Below are 26041 nucleotides of genomic sequence, written 5' to 3' on the forward strand. Positions count from 1 at the left end.
CCTCAACAGAAAAAAAATTATAATTTTTGTCTACACGTACTACTATTTTTTCTATTCTTGAAAACAAATCAGAATATTTTCATGCTACAGTTCAATTAAATTTAAATAAAGTTTAGCAAATTTTGCTACAGTATACATTTGTCAACATAAAATATAAATATTTATCAAAATACATTAATTTAACCAGTTAACTGTGATTGATGAGTATACCGGTCATGCATATATTGAAATGGAAACATAAGAGGGAGAATGTCAACGTAATAGAAACAGAGAAAAGAAAAGTCTGAATGCATTTATATTATATGAAAAAATAATGGAACATGATCGCATATCAACTTTTTGCTCAAATTTATTGAAGACACTTTTGCGACGTATCCAGTTGAAAGATATAAATTGACACAAACTCAGCCATTTAGACCTAATATAAGCCAATTAGGCAGGAATCATGTTCCGAATTATATACCCAGAACATCGAAAAAACAACTCAGCGCGAAGGTGTTCGCATTACTACAAACGTAAGATCAGGAAGGAATCGCATTACTGGTGTTCGATTTGCAAAGTCCCATTGTGTATAGTACCCTGCTTCGCTGAATATCACTCCACAGCAGGAATTTATTGCATTTTTAGTTTAATATGTATGTAATATATGCTTATGTTAACCAAATAAGTAAATATTAGTAATAAAATTTTCAATTTTATAAAATAAACCCATCTTTTTCATCAAATATCTTACCAGCACAACTTACTCTTGACCGACGAATATACGCAGCATGGCTCGATTCTGCCGACACAAAATGGTACACACTCTTAAACGAGGGCGCCACAGTTAACCGGTTTAATGTTCTAAATTATGTGCAAATGGCATTAGAAGTACGACAGAGATTTATCACTAATTTCAAAACAATGATTACATATATCTTATCATTTTCAAATTAACTAATTAAATGTTTCTTCTTAAACTTATTATTTTGGCATTATGTTGCTTTAGTTGAACAAACTCAAATATCTGTTAACAAAAAAATAATACAACTCTTATATCAAAGGCAATTTTTTTACTTGTATGTTTTTTTTTTTTTTTTTATTTTAATAAAACATATGAGGGCTATCTGCATCAGGCAAGGAATGCCTTCACGGCGAACTCTCTAATGAAAACTGAATCATATTTACATTACACATGGGGAAACCATGAAAACATCCATGCTGCCAGTCGGTTTGTAGAGATTTGAACTCGAGTTGAACTACCAGCATTTGAACTACTCGGCTGCCGATGACAACTACTCGGCAGAACTACAGCTAACCCAAGAATGGAAACTTAATTCTTTTATACACCAAGTAATGGTAATTTAACAGCTTACTTCCATACTTAAGAGATTCAGAATTTGGAATTTAAAAAATGAAATTGTGAAATGATAATATAAATCTTCATTTCATTATTTGATAAGTAAACAGAGATTCTAGATTGTGATGTGTATTCTACACATACGAATTGCATAGTATTTACACTGGTGTGAAAAAATTAAGGACGAAGTCAGAAAATTAGTATATCAGCTGAACAAAGAGGCAGAGCGGACAGAAAGACCAATCAGGAGATTAAGTAAGGTGATGTACGGTAGCACATGCGCAGATATGCAGGTAGACGTAATGGGGGAGTGTCTGAGTAGTATAAAGCATGTTGCCGGTGTAAGATCAGTATTTCTGGCAAAGAGATTGCACGCCGTATAGCAGTTAAAATCACACCGAGTTGCTGCCTCAGCAAGAAATGCCGAATAATCAATCTGTTAGACAACACCTGTATGCTTTTACCCGAGGTCGAATCATTAGGAAGTTGGAGGAAGGCCGCAGTGTGACAAGTGTGGCTGCAGAGTTCGGAATTGCTCACAGCATCATTTCACGACTTTGGAGACAAATTCAAACTACAGGAACAGCTATCCGGGGGTTTAGTAGTGGTCGTCCCCGAGGAACCACACCCGCAGATGACCGGTATATTGCCTTACATTCCAGAAGAAACAGGCGGCAGACAGCGGGAGAAATCGCTAGACACACGACACAGGCGACTGGACGACCGATATCGTGTTTTACCGTGGCCAGAAGACTGCACGGTGGTGGTCTGTTTGTCTGACGCCCTGTACGGTGTGTACCTCTAACGCCTGCCCATCGGAGAAGGCGTTCTCTGTGGTGCCGGGAACACCGGAATTGGAGAGACAATGAATGGGGACGAGTACTCTTTACAGATGAGAGCAGATTCAGTCTGAGTAGCGATGAGAATCGCACTCATCTGGAGAGAGCGGGGAAGCCGCAATCATCCCTCGAACATCATTGAAAGGGACAGGTATGGAGATGGCGGTGTTCTCGTTTGGGGAGGCATCATGCTTGGTAGTTGTACAGACCTTCACATCTTCGATGCAGTTTCAGTCAATGGGACCCCTTATTGTAACGAGATTCTTCTTCCATATGTGTGTCTTTTTACAGGCGATATGGGTCTGCAGTTCCTTTTCATGGACGACAATGCACCATGTCATCGCACAGTAGCTGCCGAACAGCTCTTGGAGAGTGAGGATATTGAACGTATGGATTGGCCGGCACGATCTCCGGATCTCAATCCCATCGAGCATGTATTGGATTTTCTAGGCAGACGCTTGGCAGCTCGTACCTTACCACCAGTAACGATTCCGGAGCTTCGATTGGCACTGCAAGACGAATGGGCAGCAATGCCTCAACAACTCATTGACACCCTCATTCTCAGCATGGGCAGACGCTGTGAAACCTGCCTAGCAGTCATGGGAGATCATATCCCCTATTAAAGACCGGATGTTTCTTGCTGGACACCCATCGCAGGAATGTTTCGGCCTTCAGTCGCATTGCGCTCCATGCTAATTTTTCAATAAAGCTTTTTTTTATCCCTCTGATTTCTCTTTTAGTAAGTGTTGCTTACATTACTCATATCCTTACGTATTGGGGATCTTATGGTATTAAATGTGTTGATTTGGAAAGCTTTTGTACTAAGTTATATTGAAAAAACCGTCTCGTCCTTAATTTTTGCACACCAGTGTATGTATGAATTTACACGAAAATGAAATTTTTACTTTAATACGAATTTTCAGTTACAACTTTGCTGAAAAATAATATCAACAGCATAAACAATTTTAGGTTGAGAGCTAATTAAAAGAATTTTGTTATATTTATCAAATTCAAGCAAAATTCATATTAAATTTGTGTCAACAACAAAATTCTTATTAAAGGAATTTTGTTGTATTTATCACTAAGTATTCAGCATAAAAATTAATGAGCTGCCATTAACACGCATATGCATATATCTGGCTTCTCTGACACATATTTCAGAAGATAATAAGTATAAATCAAGCAGATAATGAGTCACATAAAAAACATGAGATTTTCAATTATATGATATTGGTAGAAACTGAAATTGAGAAATTAATTTATCGCTAAGGGATTTAATTTCCAGGAAAGAAGAATAAAAAAAATAAAAGAACTAAAAATTTATGCACAGTAAGGAAATTTAAAAGAAACTAGAGAAGGAAAACTGTAAAATTAAAAAATATTCTTTCTGGAGTATGAAATTTTTTAAAACAATGTGAAACAAAACATAACTGTTAGAAAATTTTAAGTTTAAAAACTGGTGATAGAGTTTATTGGATACAATTGATTTAAAAATAAAGAACCTCTATGATATCTAATTAATTTATCTTAAAAAATAGTTAAGAATTTGATGTTCTACATTATATTTCAAACTAGCAACTATTAAAATTTAATGCAGAAAAAATATGCATACAGCAACTATATCCACATTTATTTTAATAAATTACAAAAAGTTAGAATTTTCCAAGAACAGAAACTCTCTTTCATGATGTAAAATTAACATCTACTTCATTCAGTATTTAAATATTAAGGTAAAATATGGTAAAACTTTTCGAAAATGGTAGTTCATAGTTCCATAACACTTTGATCTTCTGTGCAAGTAATCCCATCACACAGCTGATATTCAATATCAATACTTATTTATATCTTAAGAAACATTAGTTACTTTCAATGGTAGTCATAGTCATCATGATAGGTATGCAAATTCTGTAGACAGTGTCGACTTTGCCAAGTTGCCAAGAAACCATAATTTTAATTTGCTGCAAGATGACATTAATCAGACTTTTCTTTGAAGATACATCTGCATTTAGGCTTTATTAATAGCTGAAGGAAACAAAATGTTGCACAATCAACACATCATGTGACAATGGCAGATATGCTCACGAGACATATTTATAGTACAGTTTTATTTAACACAAATTTTGTGCAATTTTCAAAACAAGAATTGTACTTATGCGTGGTAAAAACAGGCACAAAGCTTCCAAGAGTATGTATTTAGTGTATCCACTAAAAAGCCATTCCGCTGCCTTATCTCATAATATTGAAAGCATATCTTGCAGTAAGTTTATCAAATAAATAAGTAAAAAAATAACAACAACAGCTAATGTTGCTGGTTAAAATATTGCTCTGCGTTCTAAAATAAGTTTATTATCAAATTGTACAAAAAATTTATCTTTATTCACATGCTAAAATTTTAAATAAAATTACTGAAAAAAAGGAAAAATTAAAAATGTTCTTCTTTCATAAGGAAGCTTATTTTGACTGCAAAATACAGCCAAGGCCTGATACAAATAAATTACTTTCAAAAATATACAAGAATATGAAATCACCTTTTTAAATGTTTACAATATTCTCAGAATTTGGATAGTAGATAAAATATTTTAAGAAAAATACCCTTCAAGCAGAAAACTGTTTCTTTGTGGAATACTAATTATAGCATATGATGCTCTTCCCACCTTTTCCATTTCTTAAGGTGGTGGTGTATTTAATTATGGCAAAGCACACGAGGGCTATCTGCCTAAAGGGAAGGATGCCTTTCGTGGAGGACTTTCTAAGGGAAACTGGCTCGTATACACATTACACATGGGGAAAACCACGAAAACGCCCATGCAGCCAGCCCGTTCGCGGGATTCGAACCTCAGACCGAACTACCAGTGTTCAGCGTCTTTACCGCTCGGCCCCTGGTGGGCCCTTCCATTTCTTAAAATTATGTTTTTATTTACATATATATATATTTATATATAATATGAATTCAAATATATTTTAAAAAACTGTCTGCAGCAAATGGCTGACAAGAGTTAAATGACTTTTTTCAAATCAAGACAGACTTAACATGATAGAGCCACTCTTCATCTCAAACTTTAATTTCAGGGGGGAAGGGAGAATTAGTTTAAACTATTAATTTAAAATTTTAAAAAAGGTATTAAATTTAGACGAAAATATAACTCATTTCTGCTTAAAACTCTACAGGACAACAATTTGCAAAATACTGCTTATATAGTTAACGGAGAAAAAAGATTAAATTCAAATTAAATGATTCCAACATACCTTGACAATGCATTTTGTGAACAAATAAAATAGTAAAAAAAAAATTATGTTTTGTAACTTACAGAAAAGAAATCTAGTAGGTTTTCAAAACTGTTCTAAAAGATAATCTGAAGTATTACCATAGAAGAAATACTTTTATTCTGTAATAAACTACTTCAATTTTTTGCATATTAAAAACTACAAGTACAGCACAATTAAAAGGATAAATAACTATGAAATACACGAGGTAAGAATTAATGCATTGATTGATTCCTCCTTCATTTTCTTGAAATGCTTAAGGTATACAAATTTAGAGCTAAATGTTCCAAATGTAACAGATATTTTGTAATTGGAGCTGAACTTTCAAAATGCATTTCACCAATCATATCCAATTATGTTTATTGTTACAAATAACATGATAGAGAGCAGTTATCGTACTTTCAAATTGAGTTGGTTACTTCTTAGTGATGAAAAGAGAATTCTAGACGAATTAACCACACAATTGCGCACCCATGAAAGGGAATTTAAGAAAAATTTAAATTCTGTAGAAACTTTAAATCAGGAAGCATTGATAGCAAATTCAAAATCTAAACAGAAGTCAGCCCTTAACAAGAAAAACAACGGCAAGTGCAAATGTGTTATATTTTTGTGTGTGTTTATATTTGTGATTATATTTCCCATTATATTTTTACAACCTGTGTGGCAACATGGTTTTACTTTTTTATCTGGCAAAGAGTTTTAGCTGTTGTCGTTATAGATCCTTTACCATGTATATCTTTTACCCTGTTCTTTTGTGTACTTAATAAATATATGTTAATATACTTGCAGATGATGCTTTTACTTTTGTCTCCATTCATATGTTAGACTCCAACAGGTTATGGGGGCCAGTGTGCTCTAACTGCACAGTAAAAAAAAAAAAAATTTAGAAACAAAGTGGAGATAAAAGTTAGCGGCAGTTTGTATGCCTAATACATCAGTTCTCAAGTTCTTATGTAAGCCGGCAAATTTGTTCGCAAAAATAGAAACAGCAAAGATATCAGTTAAGCCATTATGTGAAAAAAGTGATTGGCCTATTTGTAAATAAAGAATTAAGTTGATATTATTGAGTTAGAAGTCCTGGGAGGAAAATTAAAAAAGCCAGTGTAGCTTGATCAAGACGTCACCAAAGAAATTCGAAGGATATACAGAGATGACGTGAAAGTTTTTAATAAAGTCGATAATTGTGATTATTGCCGATATTGGTTCTTTCGAATTCCACGGCTGAAGATACTTTACAAAAGGTAATGAGATTTCATAGCGCAAGAGAAATTTGGCTTTAATTTTGCAAAATATTTGAAGATTCCACCCATAATCAACTTTACAACCTATGTTTGCAGTTCTTCAAATTCAGTTGGTCAAATGATGACATGGCAGTTCATTAATCAAAATTGAAAAATTTATGGAATGAACTGAACAGTGGACTTGTAAATAAGGAAGAAAACAGAGTCCCAGAGATGTTAATTTTAAAAATATTGGATACTCTTTCTCCCAGTTATTGTACTTTCAAATTGAGTTGGTTACTTCTTAGTGATGAAAAGAGAATTCCAGGTGAATTAACCACACAATTGTGTACCCATGAAAGGGAATTAAAGAAAAATTTAAATTCTGTAGAAACTTTAAATCAGGAAGCATTGATAGCAAATTCAAAATCTAAACAGAAGTCAGCCCCTAACAAGAAAAACAACGGCAAGTGCAAATATTGCCAACAGAAAGGACTCTGGGTCAGAACATGCAAGAAGTGGATAGCTGATGGAAAAACCACCGAAACCTAGTCTACATACAAGGCCAAACAAAAAAGGCGAGAACTTCAAATATAATACTCCCAGCTATAAATGAGATCGTTTCTGCTGACACTAATTCTGATGGTTGGTTTATTGACAATGAGGCCTCAAAACATGTCGTCAATAGCAGTCACTACTTTATAGACTTTGAAAAATTTGAGCTTCCCCATAGCACGACTGTAAAATATGAAAAGTCATTTTCAGCAGTTGGAAAAGGCACCATCAAGATAATGACCATTGTTAATGGGATGAATCAAATCAAAAATCTTGAAAATGTGTGGTATGTTCCAGAAATAAGTAAAAATCCATTTTCCGTGTTAGCAACTGAAGACAGAAACCAGATCAGCGTGTTTGAATCAACATTTGAAGACCGCCTATTTGCTGGTGGGGGTCTCTTCAACGGTATGATGGAGGCTTTAGGTCCTGAAACTCACACTGACATAATAATGCATCAACTCTTCAACTTTATCGTGAACAATGGGGTCACCAAGATAAAAGGAACATAAAAGCAATTCTTGGGAAAGAGTTGAATATGAAGATTAGGCCTGATATGAAATTATGTGAAGCCCATGTACATGGAAAAGCCCACTGTTCAAAGGCTAAAAGCAGAAAAGAGGTTTCAAAAGCTGGAGAATTGTTCTCGACAGACCATTTGTGGGCCCTTTGATGACTCATTTAAGAAATATCAATAATTCACAATCTTCAAAGATGCTTACACCAAATTCCAATACTGTTTTTTTTTTTTTTTTTTTTTTTACAAATCAGAAGTAAAAGATGTGCTTGAAAATTTCATAGTTCATAGGGCATAAAGTTAAAGAAATTCTCAGTGACAATGGTGGACAGTTTGACAACCACGCTTGTTCGAGATCTCTCGAACAAGCGTGGAATCTCACAGAGGTTCACTTCTCCACATGCGCCAGAGCAAAATGCCAGTGCTGAACAACAGAACAGAACAATTTTTGAAACAGCCAGAACTCCCAAATATTCGAAAGAAGTGGAATCATTGGATCAATGTGCTATGTTCATGTTCCAATTTCAGAAGAGGGGAAAGATGGGCAAAAAGGCCATTAAGGGATATCTTCTTGAGATGATGGAGATGAAAGGTATTGCATTTACAGCAAGGAAATCAGCAGAGTAATCTGTTCCCGAGATGACATATTTGAAGAGAATTCTTCCATGACGGAAATATTATAACATTGCCCCTCCAAAAAAGTTTCTGAAAGAAACCTATCTCAAGATGATGTTGAAAATAAAGTAAGAACAGAAAAAATCTTCAAATAGGAAGAAGAGGAAGTAGAGAATACACCAGAAAGTAAGACTCGACCCAAAAGACAAATTTAAGCACTGAAGTGGACAAACGATTATATCACGGAAAATTCAGATTTATGAAGAAATTACCCCCAGAAATAAACCGAATTGCAAGTGGAATGCAGTGCAACTGACAATCCAAGAAACAGGAATGTGAAGACTATATACCCAAAAAGGTTTTTCTGAAGGATCCTGAATCTTTAAAAGAGGCATTAACTAGTCCTGATGCAGAAAAGAGGATGTTAGGCATAGAAGATGGAAAATTTAAAAGAAAATTAAACTGGAACATAGTTCCTAAGCCAAAAGAAAGAAAAGTGGTGAAATGCAAGTGGGTCTTCAAGAGAAAACTTAATGAAGATGGACAGGTGGAAACAGGGTTGCCACTCAAACAGGAGAATGAAATTCCCTGACTTTTCCAGGTTTTCCAGGTGTGTTTCAAGAAAATTCCAGTCTATTCGCGTAATGTACTTTGGCTACGCTAAGAGGTAAATTAATTATGGTATTACTTGTATTGTGTAGCAAATTCACTTAATTATTCAATAAATCCCAGAGGACATTTATTCTTAATTATTCTTGGTATACTTTGTTTGATAATTTTGTTTACTTTTCCACTTAAGAAACTTAATAAAATTTAAGATATATAAATTGGATAACAAATGTATGTTTTATTTAATTATTACTCATGATCATCACCAGTTCAACACGAGGCTAATCCGGTCCTTATAAATCATAATGCAATGCTAAATAGTTAGGTTAGATTTTAGGTAAATTTAATTTGTGTGAGGTATGTTCTTAAAAAGCACCTTAACACTTGAAAACACAAATATAATTATAATAGTTGTTTTCTCCATTGAAGATTGAGATTAAAATCTTCCCAATCTGGAATCAAATAAGGCTTTTTTTTTTTTTTTTTTTTTTTTTTTTTTTTTGGAAGACATTCTGCAGCTAAACGAAAGAAAGAAATCTATTTTAATAAATTGAGGTATTTTATATTTATTTCGCAGCATACATAAGGAAAAAATATGTGCATTAAATTTCGTGATGGTATGTCATCATATTGCTAGAATTAATTTCAAGATTATGCCAGAGAAAATTTCCTGAAATTTGGAAATATTATTTACTAATGATAAATAAATTTAGAGGGAAGAAGCATCATTAAATTATACGAATAACATAAAAATAAAGATAATTACTTAAAAATTGAATTAGAATAATCAACGATATTTTAGCGAATATAGTTATATTACATGGTTAGCCTAGATGACAGATTACTATTTTTTTATTTTACGATTTTGAAAATTGTCACCAAGACCAAAATGACCCGTTTACTGCGCATCATCATGTCGCCAAATCCCATTGTACCATACATGGAGATTATTCTAACCAAAGAACGTCTATGCAAAGAATCTCTAATTCTTTGGTCTATGTAAAGAAGAAAAGGTTCCATACAAGTAAAATGCTATTACGCCGCTAGAATGCGGAGGGAAAATATGCCAAGGGATTTGGCGACGGAACCTGGAGGCCAGAATTTCCCTCTCCGCGATGTGTACCGGAAATTGAGAAACGTGTTAAGAAGAAACGTTCTTTGACAAAAAGAAAGCTACGAAAATCCGTTTTTAAATTATTGCAAAAAATCCAAGAAGAAAGGTTTTATCAAAGGACGTTTCTTCTTAGATTTTTCGCAATAATTTTAAAAACGGATGTTCGTAGTTTCCCCCCCCCCTTGAAAATCACTAACCCATGAATTAATTTACTTGCGCCAAAAAATATTTTCTTTTCCTTTAGAGTTTAACCACTTGCGCTAAGACTAAACTTCACGGTTGCGGTGCCGTGCGCTACAATATAGCAAGCGGTAAAGTGTCTCATTTACGCCGCTCCGCATCTGCGAGTGTAATCCAGAGCTGTAACTCGAGAAATAAACAATCTCGTTGTTAGGCGACGTGTGCACCATGTTATTTTCAATTTTGCGATAAATGCTTATCGACGTGGTGTTCACGTCGCTCGCAGTTTGAGGCAAAAACATCTCGACGTGCGTGGCACGTCTTAGTGCAAGTGGTTAAAGAAATTTTAAAGGATATTCATTTAATGAACTCTTGATAACGTGACCTTCGAACTTCGACACCGGTTTCGAGCTTTGGCAGCAGATATATCACGCATGCACAGCTGTTTCCCTCTATGATGGAACGGAGCCACGTCTGTTGCAGAGAGGTTTTCCTTCTTTACAATACATATTCTTCGATTCTAACCTCCATGGTACCGTATACTAAGATTAAACCCATTTTGTTCTCGTATAATTTTGTTTTATACGAGGACAGGTACTTTCTTTAGTTCATGCACTGCACATGCTATTCTCGAGAATACTGGAAACCAAAAGTTGCGGGAAACTTGCTTTGCCTTTCTAAAAGACAATCAAATTGGAGCTGCGAAAATTGGCTCTATGCCAGCTGCCCGAATGACACTCACGTGATACGCAATTCGCCAAAAAAGTTATCTCTTCCGACGTCGGCGCAAAAATCGCTTTTTTTGGCGGGATCATTGTATGAACTTCCCTGACTTTTCCAGATTTTGACAAAAATACTTAAATTCCCTGACTTTTCCCTGAATTTTTTGGTCAATTTTCGAATTCCCTGACTTTTCCCGGTTCTCCAGGTAGCATGGCAACCCTGTGGAAAGACATAAAGCTCATTTAGTTACTTGTGGCTACACCCAAGTCGAAAGAATTGACTACAAGGAGACCTTTTTCTCCTGTAATAAAAACAAAGTCAATTAGAACTTTATTAGCATTTTCAGTTAAGCAAGACTGGCAGGTTCATCAGTTAGATATTACTGCAGCCTATTTAAATAAAAAATGAAATGAGACAGTTTTCATGGGAAAGCCATCAGCAAGTTTGTACGAGAAATCACATAAAAAAGTTTGCTTGTTAAAGAGAAGTTTTTATGGACTTATCAGTCTGGGAGAGAGTTGAAATCAGCTAATGTAACAAGATCCAGAGCAGACGCTTGCATTTACTTCAATAAGGAAAAGGAGTTAATTGTAGGTGTGTATGTAGATGATCTCCTTGTAATGTCCAGCAAAGTCTCTATCATTCAGGAATTTAAGGTCAATATTGCAGCAACATTTAAAAATCAAGGACTTGGCAGAAATATATCACCTTTTTTCAATTAGGATAAGCAGTTGACGATCAAAGTGTCTATGCTAGTGAGCTCTTGGAAACAAACAATATGTTAGATGCTAAAGGGGCATCAACACCATTAGACCCAGGTACAAAATATACACCAGCCATTAAGTATAACATGCTAGATGCTGAGGGAACACTCAAGTATAGGCAGGCTGTTGGAGGACTTTTGTCCCTGGCAAGAGGAATAAGGCCTGATTTAGCCTTTGCTACCACTTACATGAGCCAGTTCAATAACTGTCCAAGCAAGGAACATTGGACAGGCATACAGCATATTCTTCATTATCTAAAATAGACCAAAGTGTTAAAATTAAATTTCCAAAAGATTGGGAAGGATTTGGAAGTGTTCTGTGATTCGGATTGGGCTGGAGATAAGATCAACAGATGATCATTTAGTGGCTGTGTCATACTGCTAGCAGGTGGAGGTGCCTAGCAGTAAGAAGCAACAGACAACTGTCTTGTCAACAGCTGTAGACGAGTACTTCTCAATGTGCCATGCAGCCAAGGTACCGCTGTGGTTCCAAAACGTTTTGCAAGAAATAGTGGGAGAACATTTTTTTAACTTTCCACAAAGCATATTTGTTGATAATCAGAGTGCCATCTCTTTGGCTAGAAACCATGTTACTTCAGAGCATAACAAACGTATTGAACTTAGGCACCTTTTCTTAAGAGAGAAAGTTGAAGAAAAGTTGTTGAACTTTACCTATGTTTCTTCCAGTTCAAATGCAGCAGACATGTCGACTAAGTGTGTGCAAAAGAACATAACCAAGTCATGAGAAACCTTCAGTGTAGGACTGAGGGAAATTTAATCAAGGGGAAGTGTTACAAATAACTTTTATATTTGTGATTATATTCCCCATTATACTTTGACAACCTGTGTGGTAACACGCTTTTACTTTTTTCTATATGGCAACAGGTTTCAGTTGTCGTCGTTGTACATCCTTTACTAGGAGGGTAAGTTGAAAAATAAGTTTCCCCTGTTGACTGTGGTCAGAGTTGTGTATGAAAGTCAAAAAATAGAATGAGACATTAAAGATATGACATACCTTTATTTTATTATTCTCGTACGAGTACGTTGAGACATTTGTCATATTGCTTGATAAGCTTCAAAAAGTCCTCCAAGAAAAATTCACGCTTTGCATATGGAAGAAGCATTGAACGGCTATGGGCGAAAGGCGACACAGCAGGAAAACGCACAAGTCACCGATACACCATTGGTTAGAGGTCACTGCAAATCAATCAGATGGCGCTGTTGCAGTGCCTGCACAAAGCGGAGACCAGCCTCTCATTTGGGCCCTGGTAGGTATGGAGAGAAGGTGCATTTTGAATTCGTGGTCAAAGGAGGAAGTGAGAGCGGTTATCCGCTATGAATGGGCACGTGGAGTATCAGGAACAGAAATTCATAACTGCCTCGTGGAAGTCTATGGGCCAGGTGTGATGTCGAAGTAAATGGTGCGGAGATGGTGTCGCACATTCAGTGATGGACGTCAGCAAGTGGAGGACATACCGAGAGCTGGACGGACACGCACGGCCACTACAGATGCAAATGTCAGGAAGGTGGATGACATGATTAGAGCGAACCGGCGTATCACCAGCCATGAAGTAGCGGAAGAACTTGGAATCTCACATGAGCGAGCTCAAACATCATCCACGACATTCTTCGATACAGAAAAGTGTCAGCAGGATGGGTGCCCCGACAATTGATCTCGACACACAAGGAACAACGCATAGGGGTCAGCCTGGAACATCTCGTGCGTTACCATGAAGATGGCAATGACTTTCTGTTTCGGATTGTGACGGGGGATGAAACGTGGGTCCACCATTTCACACCAGAATCGAAGGCCGCATCTATGGAGTGGAAACATCCATCATCACCTGTCCGAAAGAAGTTCAAGACAACTCTCTCTGCAGGTAAAGTGCTCCTCACAGTTTTCTGGGACGCCCAAGGAGTTTTGTTGCTGGACTTTTTGGAGGTTGGAACCATCAATGCTACGTGCTACTGTGACACCCTGTCGAAATTGAAAGACGCGATTCGGAAAAAGCGGCCTGCCCTTCTCACATCTGGCGTTCTGCTATTGGATGACAATGCCAGACCACATTCGGCGACGGCAACGCAAAACCATATTGGAACTCTTGGTCAGGAACGCCTACACCATCCGCCATACAGTCCTGATCTCGCACCAAGCGACTTCCATCTGTCGCTTTGAAGGCTTTGAAGAAAAATCTCGGAGGAAGGCGCTTTGGAAGCAATACTGAAGTGAAACAAGCCGTTCAACGCTTCTTCCATATGCAAAGCCCTGATATTTTCCTGGAGGGCTTTTTGAAGCTTATCAAGCGATATGACAAATGTCTCAATGTACTTGGTACCTATGTGGAAAAATAAAGGTATGTCATATCTTTAATGTCTCATTCTATTTTTTTGACTTTCATACACAACTCTGACCACAGTCGACAGGGGAAACTTATTTTTCAACTTACCCTCGTATGTATATCTTCTACCATGTTCTTTTGTGTGATTAATAAATATATGCTAATATAGATGATGCTTTTACTTTTGTCTCCATTCATAACATTACACTCTTAACACTCATTGTTTATTACTTCAACCTCTGTGCTGTGTAATTTCCTTCTTTGGTGAATAAAATGGCAAGGAAATATGCATAATCAATGATGCAAGTTTTGACTCCTTAGTAATCCACCTATTTAAGGTAGTCATTAAGTGGCTTTCATGGAAATGACAATAGTTAAATTAAGAAATACAAGGAATACAGGACACTTCATATCTGATTCTTCATTTAATAAACAGAAAATGAGTTAGACAAGCTCAGATGTAATTATGTTAGAGTATGAATGTATTAATTTCAAGGTACCCATAAAATTCTAACAGGATATCTAGATGATTAAAAGTAACTCAGAGAAGGAGAAATATAATGTAGAACAGCTTTACATAAATGAAAAGCAAAAATAAAGATTCAAAAGAGAGCAAAATATGGTAGGTTTCTGCTTCTCCAAAAGTTTATTTAAAATGGATACACCTAATTTAAATTCATTGAAATTATGAATATTTTTAGTTAACAAAATATAAAACAGTTATGAATCACCTAACTATTCATTAAAATTATAGAAATATAGTTCTAAATCCGTAGATATGGGGAATATTTACATAAGCAAATTCACACAGGGAATATGTATCCAAGGAAAATTCATAAAGGTAAAATTCAAACAGAATTGCAATGAATTAAACGGCACTAATAATATGAATAAAAGAAAAACTGGTCTGCAGTTATGCAAACAATAAAAATAAACTTAAGAATATTTATTATACTACAGAAAAAAAGAATCTGTCACAAATACAGTGATTCAAGAACTGGATGTTGGGCAGAGTACAACACAACAGAAAAGAAAATATAAAAATTTGAATTTATGACTGCAAAACAGAACTTTTTGTTACGATGAAAATGAAAATCAAAGAGAAGTTGGAGAACATCTGTATGATAAATGATGTTTCACTTATTTATACATCACAGTAAATACAGGGTAGTCATAAGAAAACTTCACCAAATATGAACACTTAGTGGGCTATGTGCTCAACCAGGTGATATGAAATTTCCTACTGTTATTTGAAGATATGCACTTGAGATTATCATGATTTAAAATTATATAGCTCCAACAATTACGGTTACAGTGAAAAAACTTCAAAAATTTTTAATTGCAACTCCCACATTTTTCCTGCACAAATTAATCAGCCTGTTGGAAAACCATAAATGGCATTGGAACAGTACACATATGATGAAAACTGTTGACATAAAACATTTGCAAAGAAGAGCATTGTAAAGGATCAGTGACAACACAGAAAAGATGTGCAATGATGCACATTTCATAATTCACAGGGATAGACAATAGAAGCACCAATCACAGATCACCACGTGCAAAGTATTGCTTTATAGAAAATCTTTTATAAGCAGTGTGGGAATCTTGTTTCTTCAAATAGGTCTTCAAATATGCTGACAACTTACAGGAAAATAAAGAGGTGAATTGATAAAGCCATTTTATCTGAAAGGGGAAAATTGTGCCAAAGCACTGCGAGTTTGTCGCAGAAATCATAAGCTAAGACAAGGCCCATGTTCCTTAAAAACTGTACATAATTCAGTAAAAAAATCTGAAGAAACTGGATGATTACTGCAGGTTCACTGCATACCTCAAGAAATATTGCCCACAGTTTGGACGTACCAAAAAACAAAGTCTCAAGCTTCCGAGATCTGTTCTGCAGAAGATTCCTTATTGATTCCAACATGTCCAGATGTTGCAATCTGGTGATGAGCAACAGCACATAGACTTCATGAATTTTTTCCTCACCAGACATGATGAAGATAGAAAGCTGCCACTGTAGGTATTATGGATGGATGAAATACATTTCTCCTTGATTGGGATATAAACTGTAAGAACTGCATTCACTAGGCTGATGAAATCCTCACAAAGTAGCACCAGCACCTTTACATGAATTTTAAGTGACTGTGTGGTGTAACATCGCAAGCACATTCATCCTTGGTCCGCACTTCTTCGAAGAGGTTACTTCCACAGGTATGAAAACGCACTCCCTCGCAATAGCTCATTACACAAGAATGTTGTGGAATTGCAACAGTGAAATGTAGTTAATGACATTGCATAGATGCAAGCTGGTGCTCCTTCACACATTGCCACATGTGTGGAAGAGTGCATATAAGTGCTGCAATTGAATTTGGAGATATAATCATCTCCCGTAACTTTGCTATTTCACGGTGATCATACTAGCCCAACTTCATTCCTATGGATTTCTGGTTCTGAGGTTACTTCGAATCTATGGAGTACACATCAAATCCACAAGATTTGTCAGAACTGAAAGATGTCAAAAAAACATTTCCTGTGATGTTGCATTTATCATTGTGTCAACAATGTCCTGCATGCAATGTATTATTCTCTGCGAAGGGTGGCATGTTGAAAACTTGTAAATTCCAATAAAAGTCCCCCCTCCCTCCTCTCTTGTATTATCCTTGGTCCATTACAGTGCTCTTCTTTGCAAATGCTTTATGCCAGCAATCTTCATATATACTACATGTATTATTCCAGTGCTGTTTACGGTTCTTCAACGCACAATGATCAATTTGTGCAGGAAAAAAGTGGGTGTTGTCATTCAAAAATTCCAAAACAAATTTTTCTGTAATCATAATTGCGAGAGCTCTGTCGTTTAAAATCATCACAACCTCGAGTACATACCGTCAAATAACAATACCTGAAATTTCATTTTGATGGATTGAGCAGATAGGCTGCTAGGGGTTCATATATCAGGAAAAAAATTTTCTACAACTGGCACAATCATAGCAAGCAATGGCCTACAAATATACTATCTGGAAATAATTTCTTAAATATTCTTCCCTTTAATTTCAGTTGTCTGAATAATTGTGGGCAAATTTTCTTCATTTACTTTCTCTGTGCAAATATCTTCCTTGCATAAATATTCTCTGTATAAATTTTCCCTTTGTGTATTAGTCATGCCTCACATGTAGTATTTTAATAATGATGCAAATTATTAAATTATTTTTTGCTTCTGAATTCAATGAACAGAGAACTTCTGCTACAGAAGATTACAGTAATAAGTTTTTAAAAAATGAAGAAGCAATCTGCATCCTACTGCTATTGCATTTAAAAGATTTAGAAAAGAAAATTTATGGCTGTGTAAGGAATTAAATAACTTCAATAATTTTCAAAGAGGACGAGTCATCTCTGAGATTTAAGGAAAAAAAAATCTTATTTTAATCCAAATTAAAGAAAACAATGTAATGAGAATTTTGTAAAACCCTTGATAAACAGCACAAAACAAAGGAGTTAAGTTTAAATGAATATAGTAAACTTTAAATTAATTTAATTTTTTTTTCATTTTTTAAATTGTAGCATATATATTTTGTAGACAATTAGCACCACTTATACACTGACAATGCATGTGCAACTAAATGACATGAAGAACATTTCCTACACAGTGTATTTGCTATTCAGGAAAATAAAAACAGCTCTTTTTTTTTTCCCCTCCAAATGAACACAATGCAAAGCAGAAACTCCCATGAATTTTGCACTCTTTTAATCCATGCATAGCACATGAAATGAATTATTTAAAAATGTTACTAAAAAACAGCGCATGCAAGCAGAGCAAGGAACTAACAAAGCAGCAGCATTCTACTTACAGAATGGAAGGCGGGTATCGAGAGATAAAAGATGGGTAGTAGAGAGGGTCGAGCACCGAACTGTGCTTAGCAGCAGTTCGATGGAGTTCCGAAGGAAAGATAATGGGCCGAAGGTGATAGAGAGGAGCTCTGCTAGACAGATAGCTTCTACTGGGATCCCAGAGAACAGTTGGTTTGGAAGCTGCATGCCTTTTCTTTCGGTTCACTGCAGGACGACTGATCGGCTCAAGAATGCAGCATGCCCGATGTCTGTACGGAATGAAGAGCTGATAGTAAACAATTACAGAGAAGGTATACAGGTTTTTCTCTATTCATTTACATAAAACCCTTCAAAATAATGGCACATTTTCAGTGACAGAATTTCATAAGCTGGTAAATCCATATGTATTTTTTTTCTTCAAAATATAAACCAACCAAGAAGATAAACTAAAGATAAAACACCAAAGATTTTATGAGAAAAATAATATTAAGTACTGGCTTCCCTGGCTCGTAAACAAATCAAAAAGACCTTATTATTTCAAAGCAACTATATAATTTATGATTAATTTATAAAATATCTACACAAAAACACTTAACAAGCACTATACAGAGACAATAAACACACACTGCGCTTCGGTATATATATATGTAAATGAAAATACATATATCAGTTACACAAAATATTTTAACACATACAACACAATATAAAAACTTTACAGCTATGCGCACATGCCACACAATCGTACGTTTATTTAAAAAGCAGTTTCACTAGCATAGATGTTTATTTCAGTCTATAAAATTAGAACAAACATAAATATGGTTTCAAATTTTTAATAAAACAAGTATTTCAAACTTTTTTAATTCTAAAAAGTAATTAAAGTAAAACCTTAGTTACAATTAAAAATAATAATTAAAGAAATTAACATACAAATTTTCAAAATTACAAGCAATATTGAGTGAATTTATAATTATAGTAATCTAATGCAGAAAACTAATCACTTTAATTGCAGCAATTTTTAAATTATAAAAATTCATATTCTATGTTCTGTGATTTTTAAATATTTAAATGATAATTCTAGAGTATTTTATGATTATTAAAATATTTAATTTGTGAAATTATTAGAATATTTGATCAACTGAAATTAGAAAAACAGTAATTTTCAAGATCTAGATCCTGATTAAATTCTCTTTATTACTGAAATTTTTATTAAGACCGAAAGCTTTCAGATATATGAAGCATAACTATTAAACCTTCCATAATGCTAAATTAATATTAATGAAAAATAAACCTTCATAAATAAACCTTCATAAATAACCTTCATAAATACAATAACACTTTATTACTTTGAAAGCAAAAACCTTTGCAAATCAAAACAGAATCTCAATTATTCATTACTAAACGGAATAAAAACAATTTACTGAGTACAGCCTAAGAAGCGAATGATGTTGATGCATTTCTTATTTTGAATCTTTCATGCATCCTTAAAGCATGAAATAGTTATAAATTTATATTTTTTTACGATGGCAAAAAAATTATAAAGTGCATTAATAAAATGCAATAGGATGAAAAACGTAAACTAGGAAATTATATTTCAGAATTATCTGATAATATCGAATAAATCATACACAAATCAACTAAAGGGATCATACATAAATTATATAAAAAGAGCATCTTTTTTTTAAAATTTAATCAGGACCAAAATATGACTTTTGGCAAATAGTATAACATAAATAATTAACTAATAACTACATATCACTTTCACTAGTAAAAACTTAGTCTTTCCTAGAAAACGAGCTGTAATATAACATATTACAAAAGTTTTTCTCATTATACTCATCACTAACACTTCTAAATACATTGAAAATGCTTGTTAATCTGCTTAAATAATCAACAGACAATAATATTATAATTATTATTAAAAGATGTGAATTGAAATATCAGATAATTTCAAATAGCCGTATGAAAACTCAAAAACAGTTATCAGGATAAAAAATCTTTACAGAGAGGATGAATTCATAGAGGATTTTCTTCACTTATCCTTACATGTGGTAAAAACCATGAAAAACCCACACAGCCATATTATTTCTAGAATTTCAGCCCAAATCAAATGAAAGGATTTAGCAGTCTTATTCACTCAACTACTAATAAACACTAATTTTTTAATCTAAGTAACAGAGAAATGTATACTACTATCTGTTCCAAGCTAAGGAAGGGCAAGTATGCAGTTTCAGATTATGCATTAAAAAAGTAAACTTACTCATTATGTGTTTGAAGCACAAAATTTTTATATTATATCATAAATAATGCTTCATATCTTATTCATGGATAAAATCAATCTCACCTTTTACTTGCAGCAGTCGGTACATTTTGTTTCTGATTGTATTTTCGATTTTGTGCAGGAGAATTAAGAGGGCTTGGTGGCTGTAGCATTCGTGAGCATTCCCTAATAGGTTTTGTTGGCGATACATATGTGGAAGCCTGCACAGCTCCTCCTGCAGGTAATGGCCTTAGAGGCTGGGATGTTGTTCTTTTTAATGCACGGAGTTCATCCAAGCTGTTAAAGAAATAAAAAATATTTTTTAAACAGATGTAAGATTTGAATGTAGTTATATATGCATAATTAATTACACAGAAAAAAAATATTTAGATAGCAATTTAAATAATAGGAAAGCTTTACCTAAAAGTATCACAAAATATTCACCATAATATGCATATATACCTGATTTTACATGACAACTAATAATTTGCAATAGAATAGGTTCATACCTGGTTTGTGAAAATAATAAACAAAATTCAGATTACATTCAAATTTTATAAGACAAACAATATTTTCACAATATTTTCCTTCCCTTCATTATGGATACAACAGCAATTAATCATGAATTGTATATTAGCAAGTACTGCTCCACCCCTAATGCTGAGAAGATCCCACAAATAGGTAGAGTGTACCCTAAATATTGGTACAAAGTGCGTCAAAAGGAATGAGAATTGCAAAGCGAACCATGACAAAAGATATCATGGGAAAGTGATATCAGGTATACAAAAAATAAAAGGTTACAAGAAAAAGCTTAGCAGAAGTAAATTTTTAGCTCATAAATAATGTTTAATATTTATGATACAGTTTCAAAATGTTACAAAAGATGTTCCAAGATTCCACTATTACAAATGTTGCATGTGATTACACAGTTGGACCATGAATTAGTGGACATGGTAAAAAGCACTTGGATTTGCTTGGATGTCTGCACAGATAATTCTTGCAATCAGATCCATTTCAGGGTTGGCAAGTGTTTCCTACACAGCAGTTTTTAGTGCTCCCCAAAGAAAAAAGTCCAGGCTGCTCAATCAGAAGAGCGTGGGGGCCAGATCACCAGTCAACCGTGCCCATTCCTTCTCTGACTAAACGACTCATCAGATGTCTCCAAAAACATCTTCAATAATGGAAAGGCACCCCATGATGTTGAAACCACATGTTGCATCTTACATTTTGTGGCACAGGATGAAGTAAGTTCCAAAAAGATTAGATAATTTGCTGATGTCACAGGTAAAGCCTGACAAAGCAGATTGATTAAACCAACCCAAACATTGTGAACAGCACCACCTAGCAGCATATGATGATATCTGTGGTCATAGGTTGCTATTTGCAATTCTGAATCCTTTTGACATGCCCTACCTCCTCTTAACGTTTGTAACAATATTTATGGGACATCCTGTATAATGAACTTATATTTTATTATACAAAACAAGATTTTTCTCATTCAGCTTACAGTTTGACATTTCATCAATTCACATAAAAGTCCTTCAATCTGATTATTGGGAATTTCTGTTTGGAATCACAGGTCATTTCAAACTAAGATTACACATAATTAATTTCTTTAAATAAAAATTAATATAATATTCTTTAAATTTACAATGGAATTTAATATTAGAGTATCTATTGGTGCCATATGAGACTTAAGTGTCTTTAGTATGTTTTTTAAGTATGTTTTCAGATTTTAATGCATTTGTGTGACTTTTAATCAATTTTCACAAGAACCATGCAGCTAAAAGCAAAAGAATGATTCTTGTATAAAATAATTGATAAAATAATTCTTGTATGAAATGCAAATCCTGCTTGAGGAGGAATTCTATATAGTTTGAAAGATAGGAAGAGCATGTTTTATTCCATAAGTAAAAATGTGAATATATTTGCACCCCACTTTTTACTTAAGAAGCGGATAAAATTCTGTTCTATTAGTTGTATAGTACTTAAGTAATTGCAATATCATTAATAAAAATTCCTGAAACAAAAAGTTACATCAATAAAATAAAATCCTATCCAGACATTGTCATGAAAATGGTTGAAAATATATTGTTACGAAATGTCCAGGCGCGATAAGATAGCTTCCCCACAAAGCAGGTTTAGGGTTGCCATAAAATGGTAAGGGAAGACAGTGTTACCACATTTGGTGATAAATCGCCAATTTGACAACAGAATTGGCGATATGCCATGGACGGATGGAGAACCTTCTGGAAAGAATTCTTACCGGTTTAGCCCAGAATGTTCTCGAACACAAGCCGAAAGCTATATAAACCCTGCTGGTCCGCAGTCAGAGTGTGTGCCTCGTCTAGAGTGCGAGATAGTTAATATCGAGTTGGTATCTCCTCTATCGAATCAATCCCTGTGGAGTCGATCGAGTTGACAGCCGAGTGGGTCGTCGAGAACATCGAAGAGTCTCCTTGTGTATCGCGGTTAGTATATCATCGAAAAAGTGTGTTAAGCTCCGGGAACGACTGAACCGAAGAGTCGGGAGCTGTGCTCTGTGTGTCGTCGGGTGCATCGCTCGCAAGTTGTGGCATGGAGAGTCTCGAGAGTACGTGGAGTTCTGAGAACAACCGAGCAGAGTCGGGAGCTGTACTCTGGTGCTTTGCAGTGAAGCTGTCTCCACCATGACAGCCTGATAACCTGAAGGCTGTGTCGCTGATTGTTCCAACGTGTTTACAGTAGATCTTCGACGAGTCTTTTTACAGACTTTTTACAGGAGCTGTCCTGATTAATATTGGCTAAATAAAGTGTGTTACGATACTTCAAGTACTGTCGTCATTATTCATTCCAAATCTATAAACCCTGTATGAACATGAAGGAAGAAAATAACGTAACAACTGGTGTCAGAAGAAAAATGTAACAATATTTTGAAAGCGATATCTAAAAGAAAATCAATCCATACATTTTAAAAATTGCATTGATTTTTCAGCTAGTTTGGATCATTTACAAATCTCTATTAGGCAGCATGTTTCAAGGGAAAATTATGCATGACAGTTCATAAGAAACTGTCACGTAAATTGAGCTCAGATCATGTAAACATGGGATGAATATTAAAATTTCACATCAGTATTAATCTATAAAAATTCTCTAAAATATAACAATTATGAAATTAAAGAATGTAACACAAATGCTCCAAACAAAACAATTAGTATGCAAGAAATTAGTATGTAAAAAATTGAAAAATATACAAAAAAATGCTAAACTTTAAATATGAAACATATCATAATTTATTAAAATAGTGTTAACATTCATTTTAATGCTGTGTAGTCAAGATGATTCATTTTTTCCCATACTGCCAAACTGCAGACTTATTCATTTCATGAAATTTAATTACTGGTCTTGTAATTACACCATCCGTTTTTGGATGTCCAGTTCTTGTGTTAAAGAATATTGATAAAAACATTGGCTAGAGACTTACTGTAAAGTCCCTGTGGTAATTGACCTAGGATGCCTTCTATTAGCTTTGATAAGGTTAAGTTTATCTCCTTGGGTAGCATGAAATTCTCTATCTAGATCTCCATTTACCAAATGTTTACTATTTTTTATACTCTCCTGAAAATAAATATTCTTGTTAAGTATGCAAGAATTAAAAGTTCAGAAAGTAAGTACTATTACAAAATTAAGACCAATTTACTAAACAAATATTGCTACCATTACTTAAATGCAATTTAATTATTTCTCTAAAAATTAAGATAAAAAATGATCATAAAATGGATAAATGACTCTAAATATTTATAACACAATGAGAATAAAAACTTTTTTTTTTCACAAATAAACATCCCAGATGTCTCATGCATTTGCAAAGTTCTTTTCTCTTGGCAGCTTTTAAATTTTCGAATTTCAGTCTCCTAAGAGTTATAAATTTTAATCTTGGGATTAGAAGTAAAGCCAGTATTCCAACTAGAAATGCAACTGTGTATATCTTCTGAATCAGCAGTTCTCAAATGTTTTAACTCTTTTGTTTTCTAAAAATTTCATCCATGACTTATGAACAGAATTTTTCCTAATAAATTAAATAAAATTAATAATTTAATGTATATACTACTGTGTGGCTGAACTTAGTAATGTGCCATTTATTGATGTAAAATAAAATCAAATACAAATACTTACTCATTAAATATCAGCTGCATCTTCATATAAAGTTCTATAAATGTCTACAGTTGACAAAGACCATTCAGATCAAATAAAATTTCATAAAAATTATGCTAAAGACCACCAGGGATGGGGGAATAAAATTTGCATCATTTAAAATTCGTTTATTGCTTATTTTTATTATACAGGCTAAAAGTTAAAAACCAGTGTGTTAAGTGCTAAAAGTTAAAAACCATTCAGCATTCTGGTAGGAGACCGGGATATGTGACAAAAACTGGGAGCGTTCCTAATCATGAGACATACATTAGGTCATCTGGAAAGTTCTGCTGTTTTCAAATAAAAGCAGATTTTCTTGTAAGTATTTTACTACTCCTGATAATGAGTGATCTTGATTGAAGCAGATATTCTTTTCTGCTTTTATTGCTTGATTTTTGCATGCATTATGTAATTTTTCCCCCAATGTAATGCTAAGAAAGAAGAACCCATAGAACCAGATAGAAGAACCAGAAGTTATCATATTATTTTATTCTTTTATTTAAAAAAAAAAGAAAAATAGTGCTAGCCAGACTGCTTTTAAAATGTGTGCTACATATGGACAAAATGCTGTTTCTGATGACACAATTTGAAGGTGATTTGAGAAGTTTAAGCATGGAAATTTCAGCTTTGAAGCTAATATTCATTCTGGATGACCATCCAGTGCAAACAAGAATATACAGGGTTTGTCCAAGAAGTTTCCGGAACAAGTTTTTATAGTTGGCAACACTGGCTGATGAGGTGAAGAAGTTGGTGGGGGATCTAAGCTTGGAAAAACAAGACTAGTATCAGTCGCCTGCAGACAGTTGTTGAGGCAGGGTCACGCTCCATGCTACTACACTATCTACTACACCTTGTCAAGCAAAAAATTGACCAGTTTTTGGAGCAGGGTTATACAATCAAATTTTGTGTGAAACCAGGTAAAAATGGGGCAGAGATGCTTGAAATGCTTTGAAAAGCCTACAGTGACAGGGTGATGGAAAATAACCAAACTTTCATGTGGCACAAGTGATTCTAGGAGGGTCGGATGACCACTCGAGATGTCCGTTTACATCACAAATGGACAATTCGATGAAAAAAGTGCATCAAGTTCTGGATAATGACCAACAATTAAGTGTTTGGATGATTGCAAAGGAGTGTCAAATACCCAAAACTATCGTTCATAGCATTTTAACGAAGGATTTTCAAATGAGGAAAGTCTGCGTGAAAATGGTGCCAAAAGTCCTGATGGGTGACATTATGGAACAGTGTTTGTTGAAATGCTAGGAATTACATGAACACTTAGAAAACGGACCCAGAATTTTTTAACAGAGTGATCACAGGGGACGAGACATGGATTTTTCAACATGATCCTGAATCAAAGTGTCAGAGCAGCAAGTGGCGCACCAAGGAATCTCCTCGCCCGAAAAAAGCAAGGACAAGCATATTGCAAATCAAGGCAATGCTCATTGTGATTTTTGGCAGAAAAGGCGTGGTTTATAGTGAATTTATACCACAGGACAAACAGTCAACAAAGAGATTTACTGTAAATTGCTCAAACAGTTGTGCAACAAGGGTTCGATGCATCTGAAACAAAATTCACGACAATTGTATTTTACACATTGACAACGTGTCAACCCATACCGTGCTCGTTGTCTCCAACTTGCTGGCCAAAATGGGTGAGGCAATACTACCTGAGCCAACATACAGCCCCGATCTAGCACGAGCAAATT

The 26041-nt window shown here is 34.6% G+C and overlaps 1 protein-coding gene across 2 annotated transcripts in view; it reads right to left on the reverse strand.

Annotated features, from left to right (window-relative positions):
• The window catches only part of LOC118190868 (dual specificity protein phosphatase CDC14C-like), a 405013-nt gene that overhangs the window by 14146 nt on the left and 364826 nt on the right, over positions 1-26041 (reverse strand). Inside the window, exons 12-14 of one of the 2 annotated variants that reach the window (XM_085812594.1) lie at positions 23623-23756; positions 20244-20456; positions 17923-18171 (exon numbers count right to left, since the gene is read on the reverse strand). In XM_085812594.1, the coding sequence (XP_085668720.1) occupies positions 17923-18171; positions 20244-20456; positions 23623-23756 (596 nt within the window). The remainder of the gene's footprint in view (positions 1-17922; positions 18172-20243; positions 20457-23622; positions 23757-26041) is intronic. The other variant, XM_085812595.1, reaches the window with a different exon arrangement.

This window comes from Stegodyphus dumicola, chromosome 3 (genome assembly GCF_044657685.1).
Source record: "Stegodyphus dumicola isolate Sdum_Otavi_A_Nest chromosome 3, ASM4465768v1".
NCBI classification, from domain to species: domain Eukaryota; kingdom Metazoa; phylum Arthropoda; class Arachnida; order Araneae; family Eresidae; genus Stegodyphus; species Stegodyphus dumicola.